Here is a 15,641-nt window from a genome sequence, read left to right as displayed (position 1 = left end):
ATTGTGTCCAGTTCTGGAGACCTCACCTACAAAAAGATATTGACAAAATTGAATGGGTCCAAAGAGGGTCTACAAGAATGGTGGAAGGCCTGAAGCATAAAACGTATCAGGAAGACTTCATGGACTCAATCTGTATAGTCTGGAGGACAGAAGGAAAAGGGGGGACATGATCGAAACATTTAAATATGTCAAAGGGTTAAATAAGGTCCAGGAGGGAAGTGTTTTTAATAGGAAAGTGAACACAAGAACAAGGGGACACAATCTGAAGTTAGTTGGGGGAAAGATCAAAAGCAACGTGAGAAAATATTATTTTACTGAAAGACTAGTAGATGTTTGGAACAAACTTCCAGCAGACATGGTTGGTAAATCCACAGGAACTGAATTGAAACATGCCTGGGATAAACCTAGATCCATCCTAAGATAAAATACAGGAAATAGTATATGGGCAGACTAGATGGACCATGAGGTCTTTTTCTGCCGTCAATCTTCTATGTTTCTATGTTTCTTCTCTCCTCTCCTCCACTCCATTCCCATCCTCTCCATTCCCTCCTCCTTTCCTCTCCTCTTCCTTCTCTCCTCCCCTCTCCTCTCCTCTGTCTCTTCTCCTCTTCTCTTTTCTCATCTCCCCCCTTTCTTCTCTTCACTATTCTCTCTTCTCTCCTCTTTTCTCTTTTCTCTTTTCTCTCTTCTCTTTCTCTCTTCTTTTCTCTCATGGGTTATGTTACCTAGTTAGGTCACGAAATGTCTTCCAGAAAGCAACCAAGCTCAGAGAGCACCACAAATCTCACAGTCCTCCTCCTCCTCCAGCGTTGATTATGTTACCTAGTTAGGTCATAAAATGTCCACTAGGAAGCAACCAAGCTCTAGAGAGCCTGGAGAAACTCCCAATCGTCCTCTTTCCCCCCACCTCTGCCCCCCAAGTGATCTTTGAATGAACGCTAGCCTAAACAGGCCAACCTTTTCTCCTCCCCCCCCCCCCCGGTTCTTCTCTCTCTCGTATATGTCAGATCATGACCAACACGCCAAAAGCCCGGAAGAAGGCCCTGCCCAGCCACCGGCACAGTGTGGACGAGCCTCTTCAGAGACCTGTAACCCCTGGCTACCACCGGGCCCATTACCCAACGTAAGTCTGGGCAGATCCCCCGAGACCCAGAAAGAGATTTTTTTTAATTTTTCCTTTTAGTTCTGCTTCTGGTTCACAGAGATGTAATTCAGATCTGAAATAAGGTGCTGATGAAATAAAAGGCAACCACAGCCACGAGGAAATGGAGCTTATTGTGGGGTTGTTGTTGTTGTTGTTCTTTTTAAAAAAGAAGGTTCTCTTAGCAAAATAGGGGGCAGGAAAAAACCATGAAGTACAATTAGCCCTAGCCAGAGGTCTTCAAACTTGGCAACTTTAAGGCTTAATAATACTAATAATAATAACAACAGAGTTGGAGGGGACCTTGGAGGTCTTCTAGTCCAACCCCCCTGCTTGGGCAGGATCCCTACACTACTTCAGACAGACGGTTATCCAACATCTGCTTCAAAACTCCCAGTGTTGGGGCATTCACAACTTCTGGAGGCAAGCTGTTCCACTGATTAACTGTTCTGTGGACTTCAATTCCCAGAATTCAATCGTAGAGCCGTTCTTGACTCAGATGAAATTCTGGAGTTGTAAACTGACTCTGTGTTGCTGGTTATCACATACTAAAATCTCTGTGTAGAACATTGTTTCTCCACCTGAGTTAACTTTAAAGGGAGTGGACTTCAACTCCCAGAATTCCCTGGCCAGCTATGCTGGGTGATAAATTAGTAACCTGGTTGTTAGTGAATCTTGGCTTCCAACAGAGCAATGCTGGTAATTCTGCAAACTGAAGTCCATTCGCTTTGCAAAGAAAGAAAGAATAGAATAGAATAGAATTCTTAATTGGCCAAAGTGTGATTGGACACACAAGGAATTTGTCTTTGGTGCAGATGCTCTCAACGTACATAAAAGAGAAAGATGCATTTGTCAAGAATCATGTGGTACAACACTTAATGATTGTCATAGGGGTCAAATAAGCAATAAAGAAACATTCAATATTAATAAAACTCTTAGGATACAAGCAACAAGTTACAGTCATGCAGTCCTAAGTGGGAGGAAAAGGATGATAGGAATGGTGAGAAAAAACTAGTAGAAATAGAAGTGCAGACTTAATAAAAAGTTTGACAGTGTTGAGGGAATTATTTGTTTAGCAGAGTGATGGCGTTCGGGGGAAAACTGTCCCTGTGTCTAGTTGTCTTGGTGTGCAGTGCTCTATAGTGACGTTTTGAGGGTCGGAGTTGAAACAATTTGTGTCCAGGATGCGAGGGGTCAGTCAATATATTCCCCGCCCTCTTTTTGACTCATGCAGTATCCAGGTCCTCAATGGAAGGCAGGTTGGCAGCCATTGTTTTTTCTGCAGTTCTGATTCTCCTCTGAAGTCTGTGTTGGTCCTGTTGGGTTGCAGAACTGAACCAGACAGTGATGGAGATGCAGTTGACAGACTCAACGATTCCTCTGGTGGGAGAGCTTTCACTTGGTGGTGGTGGTGGTGGGGGGGGGCTTGTACCAGAGGCAACCGGACCGGAGCCGCTAAAATGCTTAGCCAGCCAAAATAAACAAATTAAAAGAGAGTTTGGAATGTAAAGATCGTGAGAAGATAGACCCTGCCCTGTTCTGCTCCTTGGAAGCTCAAGTGCTCACCGATCACAGATGAATGGGGAGATAGTCGCCCACCTGTTTTTCAAAACTGCTGCCGTTTATATATTTATTTTTATTTTTATTGCTCTCTTGTGGTGGTGGTTTTTTTTAAAGAAACCAGCCTGTTTCTAAAGGCTTTGCTCCCTACCTTACCAGTTAAAACCATTAATTGCTGGAACGGGCTTGTCTCCAGAAGGTTTGGGTGGTCTTCCAACACGGGAGGCTTTGAAGAAGACATTGGACAGGCATTGGTCTAAAATAAGGTCTCCTGCGTTAAGTAGGGGGTTGGACTAGAAGACCTCCAAGGTCCCTTCCATCTCTTCCCTCCCCTTCTCTGTCTCTTCCCTTCCCTCTTCCCTCTCCTCTCTACATTCCTTCCCTCCCCTTCCCTCTGTCTCTTCTCCTTTCCCCTTCCCTCCTATCCCATCCAGTGAAGGGCTGCAAAAAATTTTTACTAACGCACTGTGGGCGTGGCTTATTTTGTGGGTGTGACTTGCCGGCCATGTAACCAGGTGGGAGTGGCTTGACAATCATGTGACTGAGGGTGGCTTAAAGGTCATGTGACTGGCTTAAAGGTGGCCAACTTGATGTCATTCATGCCAAGGGTTAGGGTTAGTGTGCCTGGCCTCTCCTTGCCTCAAAGTGAGACAATTTCCCTGCCTATTGACTATTACTGAACATCCAAAATATACTCTTTAATTCTATGTATATATGCCATATGTGTACATACATATTACACACAGGCACACAAAAATAGACATTATCGACTATATAAACTGTATGTGTATGTACAAACGCACGCACAGCTCTTCTAAAATTATACACATTCGACTTCATTTACTGCACTCGGAAAAACATACCCAGAGCCCAGAAGGGGGAAAAAGAAAAAAAAATTCTACCGGTTCTGCATACCTGTCCTTACCTGTAGAAGCCCATCACTGGTCTCATCCCATTCCATGTTTTCTGTTCTATTCCATTGTTTTCACATCTAGGCAGCTTCTATCCTGGGACAGATTGGAAAAGCAAGCAGATTTATGAAGGGATTTTCTTTTTTAAAAAAAATATTTTTATTGAGAATATTAAAAAAAACCAGATTGACATATACAAAAACAAAAGCAATACATTAAAAAAAACAATAAGAAAAGAAAACAAACAAAAAGAAAGAAAGAAAGAAAGGTGCCAACATATATACAGTACATTTGTAACTATAACATCTTAACAACTCTACATGTTGAAACCTCTACATGTTAAAAAAAAGAGAAACATCACGTTTCTATCATAACTTCCGTGCATTCATCAATGCTCACTGTCAGTCTTACGTAGATATACATATCGCTTTCTTTTTCGTACGTCAAAACCTTGACTAATCTCATTCATCATAGTGATATTAATAATGGGTGTGCTATTTTCTAAAACAAACAGTGTCAATTATCAGTTCTACTCCTCTCTTCACTTCTTTTCACTCACTCTTTGCTCCAAAGTAGTAGTAGTAGTAGTAGTAGTAGTAGTAGTAGTAGTAGTAGTAGTAATAATAATAATTTATTAGATTTGCATGCCGCTTCTTTTGGAGAACTCAGGGCGGCTCACAACAACAATAACAATATAATACAAATGTAATAGTTAAAAACTAAAATTAAAATCCCACTATCATTCAAAAACAATCAATACTACACAACCATACCATACTCAAATCTTACTAGTGAGAAGGGGGTGCATTAGTCTCCCCATGCTTGGCGACATAAATGGGTCTTCAGAGTCTTGCAGAAGGCGAAGAGGGTGGGGGCAGTTGAAATCTCCGGGAGGAGTTGATTCCAGAGGGCCGGGGCCACCACAGAGAAGGCTCTTCCCCTGGGTCCCGCCAGACTACATTGTTTAGTCGACGGAACCCGGAGAAGGCCGACTCTGTGGGACCTAATCGGCCGCTGGGATTTGTGTGGCAGAAGGCAGTCCTGTAGGTGCTATATTTTTAACGTCTAAAATTCTCATTTATATTAATATAAATGGGGGATTTTCATAAACAAGGGATCTTATTTATAAGGGAACAATAGAGGAAATTGAGCACGTCCAGTCTAATAAAGACAAGGATTATGGAATGGGGTGATAGCATCTTCCAGTACAAGTAGACCTCAACATACAACAGCTCATTTGGTGGCCATTCAAATTTCCAACGACATTAAAAAGGAGGATTTGCGACCATTTTTCTCACTTAATGACTGTTGGATCATCCCCGTGGTCAGGTGGTTTACATTTGGATGGGCTGGACAACCAACTCATATTTATTTATTTTGAGGGGTGGGGGGTGAATTTTTTTTTCTCCACTCAAAAACATATTCAATATCACATGCCTCCCATCTGAATTACAATATAACAATTATCCATTTACTTTGGTATTTATCCTCCCACGAGTGCTGCCTCCTTTTCTTTTGTCAATGGAAAAATCAAATATAAAATTTCCCAACATCTTTGTTCAAATTTGCAACGCCATTAGCTAATACATCTAACCAACTACTATTAATCATCTAATACTTTTGGGCCAAAGGAACCTCTAACAGTGCTAATTTTCAATTTGCATATATCCTTATTTATTTATATAAATCCTTATTCTAACTTAACAAAAAAAAAATTAAAATAAAGAAGAAAAGAAAAAGCCATATTACTTTTTAAAAAAATATATTTTTATCGCATTTTAATATTTACATCTTAGTACATTTTAATACTTTCCCGTGATTTGACATCCATATATTTACATTGATATGTTATTCGTTTTTACATTTGTACACATATTTCTTTGTAAAGTTCTATCTCTTATTTTTTATTTGCTTTTCTCTTTTGTGTCCAATTGTACCACTTTGTCCAGGTAGAGTAGAAATCTGAGTCCTTTTGATCGTTCAGTTCCATAGTTAACCTATCCATCTCTGCACATTCGTAACATTTAAGCAATATTACTTATTCCTAAACAAATATCATCCATTCATATCTATTAAAACTTGCTGAATATCCTCATCACAATAGCATTACCGGAAAGTGAAGACCAAGCCTTAATAATATATTAGACATCAATCAACTTAAATTTATATTACATATTCATAACATAAATCAACTTATAACCACGCCATCTAATTTGTAATACAAGTATAGAAAAATCTTCACCATAAAACTGATCAGGAAAGACTTCATGAACTCCATCTGTATAGTCTGCAGGACAGAAGGAAAAGGTGGGGACATGATCGAAACATTTAAATATTTATTTATTTATTTATTGGATTTGTATGCCGCCCCTCTCCGGAGACTTGGGGCGGCTAACAGCAATAATAAAACAGCATATAATAATAATCCAATACTAAAAACAGTTAAAAACCCATTATTATCAAAACCAAATATACATACAGACATATCATGCATAAAATTTAGAGGCCTAGGGGGAAAGAGTACAGTATCTCAATTCCCCAATGCCTGGCGGCAGAGGTGGGTTTTAAGCAGCTTACAAAAGGCAAGGAGGGTGGGGGCAATTCTAATCTCTGTGGAGAGTTGGTTCCAGAGGGCCGGGGCCGCCGCAGAGAAGGCTCTTCCCCTGGGTCCCGCCAAGTGACATTGTTTAGTTGACGGGACCCGGAGAAGACCCACTCTGTGGGACCTAACTGATCGCTGGGATTCGTGCAGCAGAAGGCGATCCTGAGATAATCTGGTCCAGTGCCATGAAAGGCTTTATAGGTCATAACCAAAACTTTGAAGTGTGACCAGAAACTGATCGGCAACCATGTTAAAGGGTTAAATAAGGTTCAGGAGGGAAGTGTTTTTAATAGGAAAGTGAACCCAAGAACAAGGCTAGTTGGGGGAAAGATCAGAAGCAATGTGAGAAAATATTATTTGACTGAAAGAGTAGTAGATACTTGGAACAAACTTCCAGCAGACGTGGTTGGTAAATCCCCAGGAACTGAATGTAAACATGCCTGGGATAAACATATATCCATCCTAAGATAAAATACAGGAAATAGTATGAGGGCAGACGAGATGGACCAGGAGGTCTTTTTCTGCCGTCAATCTTCTATGTTTCTATAATAATTCTCAATTTAGCATAGTCATCAATGAATTCATTATTTATAATCTTCAGAGTGGTTTACTTTAAAAATCTTAACATAATCAACTTACAAACGACTCGTATTTATGATGGGGTCCTGGGGTCCCCTTCTGCTACCTTCTGACAAACAGAGTGAATGGGGAAGCCAAATTCACATAACGACCAGGTGACTGATTTAACAACGGCACTGATTCAATTCAGAAAAAATGACCAGAAAAGTGGTCAAAAATGACCACAGAATCCGCTAAACACATTTCTCACTCATCAAACATAAATTTTGGGCTCCGTTGTTCACCTGTACTGACTTATTCCCCAAAGCCCCTAAAGGCAGAACAAGCAGCAAGGGATGGAAGCCAATGAAGGAGAGATCCAACCTAGAACTAAGGAGGAATTTCCCGACAGTCGGAAGAATTAACCAGCAGAACAGCTTGCCACCAGAACCTGTGGGTGCTCCATCACTGGAGACTTTTGAGAAGAGACCAGACAAATGGTAGAGGGCAGTGATGGTGAACCTCTTTACCGTCCCGTGTCAAAAGTGGGGGGAAGCGCAGGTGGGTCATGCGTGTGCGTACCCACACCCATAATTCAATGCCCGCCCACCCCCTTCAACCTGGTACAGAGGTTGGTGATAAATGAACGGCTTGCCACACTATCTACAGAAGCCCTGATGTTGATGGGAACTTGGGAGGGGGGATTTTCACGAGGGAGCAGAGGCAGCCACAAAGCTTTCTTTCAAGAAGTTCAAGGCCATCCCATGCCCACCCACCTGGGCGGAAGCGGAAGGAGGACGGGCCACCCTGACACAACCTGAGTGGGCCAACTTGAAAAAGTTTGTGGGTGGGGGGAGACAAGGGACGTGAACTTTCAACTGGGTGGGAAACTCAGATCCAGGTGTCCCAGCGTAGGCTGCCAGGATGACTCCGGAAATAAATTGGAACGTTGAGGAGCACTTTCAGTTGATTAAGTCCCATTATCTGAATAGCCCCAAAAAGGACCAATGATGGACAGCATCGTTTGTTGAGGAGCACCGTCACATCTGAAGGTTTTGTACTGAACCCACAAGGTTCAGTAGGATAACAGATTAGGCAAGTAGCTCGATTTTCTTTAATTGCTATAAAAGTTCAGTTCTAGATCATGATTAAAATGATGAAAACGTTTATGGGTAAAAACAAACTATTTTATTATTTCCTATTTTAAAAGTAATTAAACAGCAGTGATTCACTTAACCACTTGTGGCGAGGAAAGGTTGTAAAAAGGGAGCAAAAACCACTTAACAACCGAAATTGGAGGCTCTGTTTCAGTCGCAAGTCGAGAAACACCTGCACTTGGTAACCATGCATGTATTTCTCTCCAGGGAAAAAAAAACAGACAGAGGGGATGAAATTCAACTTCTGAATAATCTTCCTAGGGTGATGTCCATTTAAGATGAAGGCTCTAATTTTTAATGTTCCTGGTTTTCCTCAAAGATACTTAAAAAAAAAAGAATTAGAGATCTGAGGTTCAGTTCATAACTGAAAGGACATTTGGCACGCGGCTGACTTTACGGCATTTTTCCAAGCGAGGGGAAATGGCAATTTCCTTTTCAGCTGGATTGGCAAAAACTTCCCTCGCCCTCAGCTAGTGATGGTCTCTCTCTCTCTCTCTCTCTCTCTCATAAATTGCACGCGTTGCTTTGTTTCCATTCCTTGGTCACGTTTCCAAAGGGTCAGCTGGAAAGCAGAGGGGGGTTCTGTTCCAAGTGGCTCATTTCTTATCTCCCAAGGTCTCCTGTTTCGGAGGCCTTCTGTAGAATTGGCATTCTTATATCTGTATTTATTGATTTATTCTGTTAATATTCTGTAGGGTGTATTGGAGGCGGTGGCCCTTTGAGAACCTATTGCAAGGAAATTTTGCTTTAATGTACGCCGATTGCTGTACATTCCAAGTGACAGCAAAGTTATTGTTCAAATTTACTATTGTTTTTATTTATTTATTTATTTATTTATTTATTCTTTGTCCAATATACAATACATATGGAATGAAATAGACATTAAGTAGTATATATAGGGATAGTAAATAAAAAAGAAGAGGAGTGGATGAGAGGGAGAGAATATATAGGATATATGAGAAAAGGAAAGGTAATTGGACAGGGACGAAAGGCACACCAGTGCACTTATGTACGCCCCTTACTGGCCTCTTAGGAACCTGGAGAGGTCAATCGTGGAGAGTCTAAGGGAGAAATGTTGGGGGTTGGGAGTAGACTCTATAGAGTCCGGTAATGAGTTCCACGCGTCGACGACTCGATTGTTAAAGTCATATTTTTTACAGACGACTTTGGAGCGGTTAATATTGTGGGTGCATCTAGATTGGTTTCAACTCTACAAATTAATATCTGTAGCAGAGATTTATTTTTTAAAAAAATTATTCATTTTGTCCAATACACAAATACATAGGAAGAAAAATAGACATGTAGTAATATATACAAGGGTAAAGTGAACTTAGAGGAGAGGATATATGAAAGGAAGAGAATATATACGATAGGTGGAAGAAAGGAAAGACAATTGGACAGGGGACGAAAGGCACATCAGTGCACTTATGTACGCCCCTTACTGGCCTCTTAGGAACCTGGAGAGGTCAATCGTGGAGAGTCTAAGGGAGAAGTGTTGGGGGTTAGGGGTTGACACAATTGAGTCCGGCAATGAGATCTTCAAACTTGGCAATTTCTTATCAGAGGACAATATTCAAAATCAAATTACTACCTTATCATCCACATAATAACCTCAGCGACTAGTCTATGCACAAATTTGGAAAGAAAATAACCTCCCAACGTATAATATGTTTATAAGTAAACTTATGTATTGCGCTGAAATGTCCAGGCTCACATTCGAATTACAAAATAAACAAGAGAAAGATTTTTACACGATTTATTTATTTCTTATTCATTTATTAGATTTGTATGCCCCCCCCTCTCCGTAGACTCGGGATATGGGAATTTTTTTACAAATGGATTGAAACCAGACGAAACAACCAAACAAACAAATAAATAATTCATTGACATAATTGATAATTGTAAATAACATACTGAAAATGTAAATAGTTGATAATATGGACTAGCTAAAGTAATAATGATATAGAGAGAGTTTGCTTTCTGAATAATCAGAAATGTAAACAAAAAAGATTGCAGTGCTCTCTCGCTCTCTTTCTTTCTTTCTTTCTTTCTTTCTTTCTCTCTGTCTCTTCTTTTTTCTTTCTTTCTCTTTCTCTTTGTTTTTTCCCCTTCTTTTTCTCTCTTCTTTGCTCTTCTCTTTTTCTTTATTATTTGTATGCTATATTGCTATTTACTGCTCTTTCTAAAATACATTGTTGTTTCATATGTGAATAAAAATTTTATAAAGAAGAAGAAAAACTTCAAGATTTGTGTACTTCAACTCCCAGAGTTCCTCAGCCGGCATAGCTTACTCTCTTGTAATCCCTTCCTCTGCAATCTCTTCACTTTAGGTGGTAAGAGAAAAGGGACATAGCTGGCTGCAGAATTCTGGGAGTTGAAGTCCACAAGTCTTAAAGTTACCTGATCTGATTTTCCAGAAAGCTCAATTGCCTCTTGTGACGTCCACAAATTAATATCTAGATCCGTCTTTCTCGACCTGAGCAATTTTTAAAGCATTTTCAGAAATCCCCAGCCAGCATTGCTCCGATGGAAGCCAAAATTCACTTAACAACCAGTTTACTAACCTATCAGCCAGCATTACCTGGTGCACCAGTTGCGACCCTACTTGGACCAGGAGTCACTGTTCACAGTCACTCCTGCCCTCATCACCTCGAGGCTCGACTACTGTAATGCTCTCTATATGGGGCTACCTTTGAAAAGTGTTCAGAAACTTGAGATCGTGCAGAATGCAGCTGCGAGAGCAATCATGGGCTTCCCTAAATATGCCCATGTTACACCAACACTCCGCAGTCTGCATTGGTTGCCAATCAGATTCCGGTCACAATTCAAAGTGTTGGTTATGACCTATAAAGCCCTTCATGGCACCAACCAGATTATCTTAGGGACCGCCTTCTGCTGCACGAATCCCAGCGACCAGTTAGGTCCCACAGAGTGGGTCTTCTCCGGGTCCCGTCGACTAAACAATGTCGCTTGGCGGGACCCAGGGGAAGAGCCTTCTCTGTGGTGGCCCTGGCCCTCTGGAACCAACTCCCCCCAGAGATTAGAGTTGCCCCCACCCTCCTTGCCTTTCGTAAGCTACTTAAGACCCACCTCTGCCGTCAGGCATGGGGGAATTGAGATCCTCTTTCCCCCTAGGCCTTTACAATTCTATGCATGGTATGTATGTATGTATGTATGTATGGTTTTTATATTAATGGGTTTTTAATCGTGTTTAGTATTATATTACTATTGTACACTGTTTTATTATTGCTGTTAGCCGCTCCGAGTCTCCGGAGAGGGGCGGCATACAAATCCAATCAATCAATAACTAACTAACTAACTAACTAACTAACTAACTAACTAACTAACTAACTAACTAACTAACTAACTAACTGGCTGGGGAATTCTGGGAGTTGAAGTCCAAATATCTTCAAGTTGCCAAGGTTGGGAAACACTGCTTTGAAGAGTTGTTTCTCCCCCATCCGAAGTCACCCCAGGATCACGCACCGAAAGCTTCCTTGCTTGTGCAGAGGAAAACCCGGCCAGCTGCATTGCGCTCAGCGAAACTCAGATCAATTTAATCTCCTACTGTTGCTTTAGTTTGGGTTTAGTGCTACACACCCAGACCCTTTGGAGTCTTGCATTGTGGGTGACTTATGCGTACATCTGGGAATGTGAATTCATTCAGAACGATGCTAAGCTCGTTTTCATGAAACTGAACTTAGAAAGTTTTTTTTCCTGCCAGCTCTGAGACAACAGGCGGAAATCTAGCAAGATTCATGTATATGTTTGTTTATATTGTATTTATTTTCATCCATCCGTACATCCTTCCAGTCACTTACCTAGTTAACATCTCTCTCTCATCCGTTTATCTAACTCTCTCTCTCCCTGTCTCTCTCTCTCTCTCTAGCTATCTATCTCTATCTGTCCTTATCTGTCTGTCTGTCCATCCGTCCATCTGTCCATCCATCCATCCATCCACCCAGTTTGCCCTGAAGTTTTTTCACCGTCCCAGGCTTCATTGAGGCCTCTATACATGCGCAGGGATGGGGGGATTATGTGCGGGGACAGCTTGGGTGGGTGTGCATGTGTGGTGTGGGAGAGAATGGGTGTGGGCGTATTATTATTATTATTATTATTATTATTATTATTATTATTATTATTCATTAGATTTGTATGCCGCCCCTCTCCGAACACTGGTGGCGGCTCACAACAGTAATAAAAACAAAATAGTAGTGGAACAAATCTAATATTAAAAAACATATAAAACCCATCATTATTTTTAAAACCAAACAGCACATTCATACCAAACATCAAACAAAGTATAAAAAAGCCTGGGGAAAAGGTGTCTCAACTCCCCCATGCCTGGAGTATAAGTGAGTCTTGAGTAGTTTATGAAAGACAAGGAGGGTGGGGGCAGTTCTACTCTCCGGGGGGAGTTGGTTCGAGAGGGCCGGGGCCGCCACAGAGAAGGCTCTTCCCCTGGGTCCCACCAGATGACATTGTTTAGTCGACGGGACCCGGAGAAGGCCAGCTCTGTGGGACCTTATCGGTCGTTGGGATTCATGCAGTAGCAGGCGGTTCCGAAGGTAATCTGGTCCACTGCCATGTGCTAGCACTACATGCGCATGTGCTAGCACTCACACGCACCACCTTTTGGTGGACAGACCCTTATCACTGCTCTCGGCCCTTCCGCCTGAGCACGGGGTTGGACTAGAGGGCCTCCAAGGGTCCCTTCCTGCTCTATTCTACCCTAAAACATTCTAAGCAGCAGAAAGAAAGACCAGAAGCAACGGATGGAAACTGATCCAGGAGAGAAAGCAACCTGGGAATGAAGAGAAACTTCCTAACAGTGAGGTCAGTTGACCAGTGGAACAGCTTGCCACCAGACGTTTTGGATGCTTCATCACTGGAGATTTTTAAGAAGAGACAGGACAGCCACTTGTCTGAAATGGGATAAGGTCTCCTGCTTGCACAGGGGGCTGGACGAGAAGACCTCCAAGGTCCTTTGCAGCTCTGCTGTTCGGTTCTGTTCTAGTCTGGTCCAGTTTACATTCCAATATTCTGTTCCGTTCTGTTCTGTTCTATTCCATTCTATTCTATTCTGCATTCAAGTCTATTCTGTCCTATTCTAATTTCTATTCTATTTTCCAGTATCTATTCTATTCTATTCTGCATTCTATTCTATTCTAATTTCTATTCTATTTTCCAGTATTTATCCTATCCTATTCTGTTCTGCATTCAATTCTATTATATCCTATCCTATTCTATTCTTACACTGCATTCTATTCTATTCTAATTTCTATTCTATTTTCCAGTATTTATCCTATCTGTTCTGTTCTGCATTCAATTCTATTATATCCTATCCTATTCTATTCTATTCTTACACTGCATTCAATTCTATTCTAATTTCTATTTTATTCTATTTTCCAGTTTCTATTCTATTCTATTCTAATTTCTATTCTATTTTCCAGTATCTATTCTATTCTATTCTGCATTCTATTCTATTCTAATTTCTGTTCTATTACATTCTATTCTATTCTGCATTCTATTCTATTCTAATCTTCATTCCAATATTTCTATTCTGTTCTGTTTTGATTTCTATTCTTTATTCCAATATTTCTATTCTATTTTGCATTCTATTCTCATTTCTATTCTATTCTATTTTCCAGTACTTATTCTATTCTTTTTTATTCTATTCTATTCTGACCCTTCATGATTTAGACACAAGCTGTTTCAACTCCTACCCCAACTCCAGCTCTATTCTGATGGATTACATGGAGAACGAAAACGTCATGACCCTGGCACTAATCTGAAATTCTCAATTATCTTCTTCCGAATGACCGAAAATTGGGAAGGTAAGAACCCACCCAGCGCTAGCATTCATCCCTCCGCCATCTTCTTTCCTTTCAGGATGGAAAACGAAGCCGCCTCTCCAAGCAGCAAAGAGATATACGCTCCGCGGTGCCCAAATTCCCGGCCTCCGACACGCACCGGCAGGAGGTCCAGCTCCCTTTCGGAGGTCCCGTTCTCCTCGTCGTGTAAGTCTCGCGTTCGAGATGCTCAAGAGCTTGAAATCCCCAAAGAACCACTTTTTTGTCCTAGCCGTTTGGGGGGGAAGCTCGGATTCGAAGGAGAGATTTGACGCTGAATTTTAAAATGTGGCCATCTTGTCCTGTACAAGGTAGTCCTCGGCTTATGGCCATAATTGCCCTCCCCCCGCCCCAGATTTCTGGGTCTAAGTGAGACAGTTGTTCCCCGTGAGGTTTGACCCCACTTTACGACCTCTCGCCTGAGTCATTAAGCGAATCGTTTCCACAGTTAAGTCAATAAACGTGGCTGTTAAGTGAATTTGGCGTCCCCGTGGAGGCTGCAAAAGGGGGGCTGATGTAACCCCGAGGACAACACAACCATCACAAATACAAGTCATTTGCCAAGAGTCCAGATTTTGGTCACGTGACCATGAGGACGGTGGCAATAATGGTCATTAAATGTGAAAAATGGCCAAAAGTCACTGGTTTTTTCCCCAGGGCTGTTGTAACTTCAAATGGTCACTAAACAAATGCTTGCAAGTCAAGGACTACCGGTCAGTTGAGGCTGAAAAATTCACTTACCTCATTTTTCGGAGTATAAGACACATCTGTTTCGTCCCTAAGAGGCTGATAATTTGGGTGCGTCTTATACTCTAAATGTAGCTTTTTTTTCCCCCAGCCTTAATTAGCTGCTAATGATATTCCCAGCTCTTCCCTTGCAGGCTCTTTCATTGTTTCTCTCTACAAAGAGTGTTTTCCAAGCCCTAAGCCTTTGCAGGGTTTTTTTCATTGCTCTAACTTGCTCTGAGTAAGTTTCTTTCCAGCCCTAACCAGGTGCTAATGATGTTCCCAGCTTTTACTGACTTGCAAGCTCTTTCATTGTTACTCTCTGGAAAGAATGTTTTCCAAGCCCTAAGTCTTTGCAGAGTTCCCCCCCCCCCCTTGGTCTAACTTGCTCCAAATGTTTCTTTCCAGCCCTAATCAGGTCCCAGCTCTTACTTGTTTGCAAGCTCTTTCATTGTTACTCTCTCCAAATAAGGTTTTTTTAAAAAGCCCTAACCAAGGAATAAAGTAATCTGCTGAAACTGACCAGACTAAGGATGCTAGCCAGATGAATATCTGGTAAGCAGATTCTTTTCCCTGTTTTCCTCCCCAAAAACTAAGGTGCATCTTATACTCCAGTGTGTCTTATACTTCAAAAAATACAGTAACTCGGTTCCTTTCCCTCCATTTCCCATCTACTAAACTGAATTTATTTCTTGTTATTTATTATTCAATTTAATTTATTATTATGTTTTTTAGTTTTTTAGTTTTCTATTTCATTGCTTTACTTTTGTTTTATTTTTCTACCATATTTTATTTTATTTCCATTATTTAATTTTGAAATTTCAATTCCTTTTCTTTATATAAACTAATTCTGGGAGGCTTTACAAGCAAACTAACAACATCCACTCATTATGATAAAAACATTGGGCATAAATAACAAGAGAAATAAAAACAGAAAAGAATAAAAACATAAAACAATCCCCCCAAAAGCAAGAGGACAACTATAATTTTTTTTAAAAAATAATGTGAAGCTTCCCGGAGTCACTGATTGAAATGGGCGGCTATAGAAATGAAATGAATGAAAAGGAAGAATGAATGAATGGATGAATGAGCCTCATTCAGTCACTTAGACGGCTCCCTGTAGATCTCAGGGTT

The 15,641-nt window shown here is 41.0% G+C and overlaps 1 protein-coding gene across 3 annotated transcripts in view; it reads left to right on the top strand.

The window, feature by feature from the left end:
• ARMC9 (armadillo repeat containing 9) overlaps window positions 1–15,641 on the top strand; it is a 153,339-nt gene that overhangs the window by 118,579 nt on the left and 19,119 nt on the right. For all 3 annotated transcript variants that reach the window (XM_070753808.1, XM_070753810.1, XM_070753809.1), the window contains exons 21-22: window positions 1,008–1,123; window positions 13,822–13,949. In XM_070753808.1, coding sequence (XP_070609909.1) covers window positions 1,008–1,123; window positions 13,822–13,949 — 244 coding nt within the window. The remainder of the gene's footprint in view (window positions 1–1,007; window positions 1,124–13,821; window positions 13,950–15,641) is intronic.

The sequence above is a fragment of the Erythrolamprus reginae genome, chromosome 5 (assembly GCF_031021105.1).
Source record: "Erythrolamprus reginae isolate rEryReg1 chromosome 5, rEryReg1.hap1, whole genome shotgun sequence".
Classification (NCBI taxonomy): domain Eukaryota; kingdom Metazoa; phylum Chordata; class Lepidosauria; order Squamata; family Dipsadidae; genus Erythrolamprus; species Erythrolamprus reginae.
Note: the sequence above shows the minus strand (reverse complement) of the source record. Positions and strands in the feature narration are given on the sequence as shown.